Below are 5,791 nucleotides of genomic sequence, written 5' to 3'. Positions count from 1 at the left end.
ATGCAAACCCGGTATGATGTATTATTATCCCGTGATTGCTAACCCTGGTACTCTCACTACTACAAAAACAGCCTTTTACGACGCGCAATGTGTGTCGTAAAACGCTCAGACGACGTGCAAATACGTGTCAAGGAAGGTCATGTCATAACGAGAGACGACACGCTTTCGCGCGTCGTCTATTTACGACGCGCATTTACGACGCACATTTATGACACGCATTTACGACGTGCAGTTATGACACGCAATGCGTATCAAGGAAGGCCATGTCATAAAGTAAGACGAAACGCATTTGCGTGTCGTAACCTTACGACGCGCGTGTTTATGACACGCAATGTGTATCAAGGAAGCCCGTGTCATAAACGAAGACGACACGCATTTTTGCGTGTCATAAGTTTATATTTTTTGAAAATTATATATTTTTTTATAGGTTTACTAATTTTCAAATTAAATAACATATTAAAAGTCTCATAATACAAAATAAAATACCATAAAAAATAATGATAATTCATTGCACTAAGGACAATGTTAACAAAAGAATACAACACTATATACCATAAGTACCCTCAAGTAATCAATCTCTTACAATGTTACTAAAATACCCTCAAGTAATCAATGTCTTACAAAGTTACTAAGAGACTTAGATACTCAGTTGGTATGAAATATGGCACTAAGAAGCCCAAGAATTGTTTGTGTTTTTCCTGTTCCTGGTGGATCCTACATGGACAAAAGGTAAGAATTAACATTTTCAAAGTACAATGCCTCAATAAGGAAATCAATGGTAAAAGGCAAATCTGAATAAGAGCAAACTTTATACATATATACAAGGGAGTATTGTAATACACAATAACAACAACAAATACCAAATTACATTTTGCTTACCTTTTCTTATGGCCACCTCCAGCATTTCGTTTTGTTTCAATTGCAGTGCTAGATGTGTATGACCTTGGCCTGTATAAAAGGCCTATCTTTATTTATTAGATATTTTTATTTGAAAAATTTGTGTATATAAACTAGAAAACATGGATTAATTACATAAAATTATGGAGGGAATAGGGATACCTTGTATGGAGCAAGCTTCTGTTTAGCCCATGAAGAGAGTTCATCCAAAGTTATTGCAGGTTTCAAGTCTTTTTCACGGGCTTTCTTTATCTCCATATCTGGCACAATTATTGCAGTCGCTGCTTCTCCATACGTATTATCTAGTAACCCCGACACGCAACATTCTGAAATAGCTAGATGCTGTACAATCAAGTCAAATTAAATGAGGGCAAATTCATAAATTTCCATGATTTTCAATATTAAGTTGTTTTTTCTACACTAAGTCAAAAGAAAACATCCACATATAGCTTGCTAGATGAAAGGGTTGTTTCCTTTTTACTTAATAGGTTAAGCACTTAATCTGGAAAGCTATACATCTTTGTTTCTTCTTAAATGAATTTGGATTGAATGGCTTAATGGGTTGAGCTAAAAAACCTAGCTTAATGTATTAAGACACTAAATCTTTACTTATTTTCTCTTCTTTTTTATTCTCAGGTCCTCTCATGTTAAGATTGATGAATATTATGAGATAGCTTAATGACTTAATGACTTTCTATACCCCCCCACTTCACGCACATGTGTGTGTGTGTGTGTGGGGGGGGGGGGTAATTTGTATTTTTTGAATTTAATTTGTATAACGAATAACATATAGTTCTAGATTTTTGTTAATTTTGCTAACCTCGACTCCTGGAAAGGGTTTGCCTAAAGTGCCTCCTTTTCGTATTCCTTTTAACGGATTTGAAAGTACCATCACAAACTAAAAGGGCAACAACACAGAAAAAATATAATCACCATTAGACGTAGTTGGCTTCCAGCTGTTGCAGAAGCAGCTTGTAAGTCTGGATCCATTGCATCATAGCCTTGTATCAGCCTAGTGTACATGGTTGGAACCTAAAATAAAAATTAAAAAAAATAAAAATCAGATATTATATGGACAAGGACATAAATAGTAAATAATTTTAGTCATTATATGATACGGAAGTTAAATAACATTTTTTTTGGTTTTCTTAATTATAACTTGCATACACAGAATATATTTTGTATACGCAACATAAATGAGAAAGATAAAAGAGGCAAGAAAAAAAATATTTTTTTCCACGTTGTTTTAAATATGAAAAAAGAAATGGCATACCCCTGTAAATACAGTAATTGCATCATCAAGCTTAGTCTCATCTTTTGGGTGAGATTCACGCCATCTTTTCCAAATGCCTCTCACACTAAACTTTGGCATAAATTCAACCTAAAACAACATAAAAAATATATATAAACTTACAATTGGTGATGATAAAGAAGTTTACTTAATTCCAAATAACATAAAAATAATTGCTTACCATGGACCGCGCATAAAGAGGAGCAAATAGTGCATTGAGGAGCCCATGAACATGTACAAATTAAATTAAGAATCAACAAGAAATGTGAAACATTTTTGGAAAAAAAAAAGGAATTGAAAGTAATCATTTTAATGTTTATTTAACGATATGGTGTAATGGAAGACAATGTAGAAAATGATCACTTGATGTGTATTCCCAAGCTGTTGATAATGTTTTCACCTGAAATTATGCAGGAAAACAGCAATTAAAAGATCACAGATACGTTTTTGTCTTAAAAAATATACGAATATTTCACAAGTTTAGTTTTTAAAGTATTTTCTTCCAAAACTTTAAATTACCTGTGCTAAAATGCTACTGTGTGTCTGAACAACTCCTTTAGGTTTCCCAGTTGTTCCACTAGTATACAAAATCAATGTTGGATCATCGTCTGTATGAATAAGACAATTTTATATTATTATTGTATATATATATATATATATATATATATATATATATATATATATATATTAAAGAACATGGATATATACCTTTTATGTTATTTGCAAATACAATCTCTTTTTGATGTACAACACCATTACCTACTGCTTGTGAAGTCATAGTAGGAACATTTGGTATTAGAGAAAATTGAGCTGCAGTTTTAGCTGCAACTTTTTGCATAAGCTCCCTGTGATCATCAGTACTCAAAATCATGGACACATCCTTCAAAAGTCAAATTAACAATGTTGTATTATTAGGAGAATAAAATTGTATCTTACAAAGGCCACATAAACCACACTAAAAAAAGGGTATGTTAATTGAATAAGGAGAAAAGAGTCATTTTATTGAATTTCATTTCTTCCTATTAAAGAAATTTTAGCAATATCATCCAAATACAAAGCAATTTCTTCCAAATAAAAAACATAGGAAAGTAGAAAAGTTTAAGGTTGTTTTGAGAGCAAACCGAGTCAGTCATGACATGTAACAACTCAGCTTCAGGGTAACTGAGTGCAAGTGGAACAGCTACACCTCCATTTAACCATATTGCAAGTACTCCAGCAACAAACTCGGCACAAGGTTTAGCCACAACACCTATTCTAGTTATAAGAATGAAGAAACAATAGTGTTTGGGATCTATGGTGTTGATATTGCAAAGAAAACAAAGGCCCATTTGATTCACATAATCTATTTGGAAGGAATGGAATATGTCAAAGCAATTGGAATCTGAAAGAATTGCAATCTGTTAATTGTTTGGTTGGCAGAAAATGGGAAGGAAATCAATCACAATCGTTTGCTATTTTCTGTTTGATTTGTAAATTTATCAAATAAATGGGAATGTAAATTATGTTAAGGAAGAATGTGTTTGTGTTTCAAAGAGTTTATGAGAAAATTTTAGTCATTTAATGAATAAATAAAAATAGAACTCAAACCCTACCACCCACCCCAAGAAATGACAAAATCCGTCAAACATTGATTTCTGAAGGAGATCCTGGAATACAGTTCGCTTAGTTTAGCAACCAAAAAAACAAAATGGAATTCAAGATTCCAATTCCTTCAGATTCCCACAGAATCCACGAACCAAAACATATGTTCAATATTCATAATCTATGTTTCCACTAGAAGAAACACCATTAAGCAACCCACGAATGCACGTACAAGGAAATAAAGATTCCCTTCCCAAACAACAAAAGAAGCTGCAATTAAAATAGGGAGGACTATTGCTAATATTGAACTAATCATTATGTCTTAAGAAGGTTAGCAGAGAAGCAAGGGTAAACAGGTAAATAGTGAAAGCAGAGATACTTGCCACAAAGCATAAAGCACATACTATCAATACAAGCAGAAAGTAAAGAGAGAACAAGAACATAAAAAAAATACATGCTTTCTTGATCACGATCAGGTTCTCTAATTTCCCTTTATTTTTCTTTTTCTTTTTCTTTTTCTCTTTATTTATCTTTAACCTCTCTATCACAACCCTTTTCCCTGTCCCTTTCACTCCTAGGTCTTTCTGATCTTGCTTCCACTTCGATGTGGTCTTTCATGTTCTTTCTCTTTCTCTTGATCTCTATCTTCCCTTTCTTTCTCAGGTTCATGTCCATGTTCCCTTTTTACCCTCACTCTGTCCCTCTCCCTATCCCTGTCACCACCTCTGTCTCTTTCTCTTTCTATTTATCTATCTTTATCTCTACCCTTTCCATTTCTGTCCTCCCTGCTCCTATCTTTATCCCTATCTCTGTATCTTGTTTCACGGGTACCCCTTTGTTTGTCTCTATCACTCCTATCCCCATCTTTTGGAGATGAACGATGGTGAGAAGAGTGTCTCAGCATCCTCTTCTAATGGAGCCCTACAATATTTATATTCATGCACATTCTCATATTATGCATTCTCTCATATATGATATATCTAAATCCAAATGCTAATCAAATCGAAATGTTGACCTCTCGTACTCCCAAGGCTGTTTGCAACGGTGTCATCTTCTCATAAGGAACCTAAAACCTCATATCCATATCATTCTTAACTCTATATGTATGATAATAAGTAAAAATGTGTATTTAATTATTACCTTGGCTGTCACAAGCTCCCATAAAAAAATCGCAAAACTGAAAACATCCGCCTATTCGTCATACTGTTGATGATTTATAACCTACAAACCATGACAATACATAAGTAGCTCCATTCATCATGGTAAATTTAGAGTTTAGAGGATGATTCACAAATTAGTTAGGGTTTATCAGTGAAAAAGGAAATATCTTCAAATATTACATGTAAAGAGGTAGAAAGAGAAACCTCAAGAGCCATCCATCTGTATGTTCCAGTCTCTGCTGTCATAACTCCCCCTTGACTCAGAAACCGGGCAACCCCAAAATCCGCTACCTTCACAACCTAAAATTAAAATGTTAAATTAAATTTAAAAAAACAGAGAAACAGTTAAGAAGCTAATAAGTCAAAGTGTAATTAATGCCTTTCTAGTTTTTACATTGAGTGTCGATGAGCAAATTTGCAGTCTTGAGAGCCCTATGAATTATGTTGGTTTCTCATTTGAGGCGTCCAACTGCTCTGAGAAGGCCTCTGCCTCTGATCAAGAAAAAGTGGAGGAGGGTCAGCAGACAAAAAATGAGTCCCAAGAATTAGCTGGGATGGTGCCTGAAACTGAAACTGCTGGTGAAAGAAGCAGTGGTATCATAAATCAAAACCACTGTAATCGGTGGATTTATTTACAAGAATTAGAAATTATTGACTTACCTCAAGTTGACCTTGTAGCGACATAACGTAATTGATGATTTTATCCACCATGAGTGCTTTTCAAGTGACCTAAGAACATTATTTCACATTTTGATTTCACCGACCATGAGTACTTTTCGAGTGACCTAAGAACATGATTTTGAATTGGCGATGGAGATGAACCAGAAACCTTTAGAGGTGGCGACCTGGCGGTGGTGAATTC

General features: G+C 34.1%; 1 protein-coding gene across 1 annotated transcript; it reads right to left on the bottom strand.

Moving 5' to 3' along the window:
• Positions 1–772: 772 nt before the first annotated feature.
• LOC145076405 (putative CoA ligase CCL8) lies at positions 773–4,444 on the bottom strand. Its single transcript, XM_079022287.1, has 12 exons — positions 4,307–4,444; positions 3,310–3,585; positions 2,897–3,068; positions 2,708–2,796; positions 2,519–2,588; positions 2,370–2,422; positions 2,171–2,278; positions 1,831–1,929; positions 1,685–1,795; positions 1,060–1,239; positions 880–965; positions 773–791 (listed from the first exon to the last, which is right to left on the bottom strand). The coding sequence occupies exons 1-12, from the start codon at positions 4,442–4,444 to the stop codon at positions 773–775; spliced, it is 1,401 nt and encodes a 466-aa protein (XP_078878413.1).
• Positions 4,445–5,791: the final 1,347 nt, after the last annotated feature.

The sequence above is a fragment of the Lactuca serriola genome, chromosome 9 (genome assembly GCF_051521515.1).
Source record: "Lactuca serriola cultivar US96UC23 chromosome 9, Lser_US96UC23_V15, whole genome shotgun sequence".
NCBI classification, from domain to species: Eukaryota; Viridiplantae; Streptophyta; class Magnoliopsida; order Asterales; family Asteraceae; genus Lactuca; species Lactuca serriola.
Note: the sequence above shows the minus strand (reverse complement) of the source record. Positions and strands in the feature narration are given on the sequence as shown.

Excerpts from the sequence above, each read along its gene's own strand:
- LOC145076405 (XM_079022287.1), bottom strand. The coding sequence starts at position 4,444 with ATGGACATGAACCTGAGAAAGAAAGGGAAGATAGAGATCAAGAGAAAG. Across the intron at positions 1,930-2,170 it reads CAATTACTGTATTTACAGGG|GTTCCAACCATGTACACTAG; the intron begins GTATGCCATTTC and ends TTTTTATTTTAG. Across the intron at positions 1,796-1,830 it reads GAAGCCAACTACGTCTAATG|TTTGTGATGGTACTTTCAAA; the intron begins GTGATTATATTT and ends TTGCCCTTTTAG.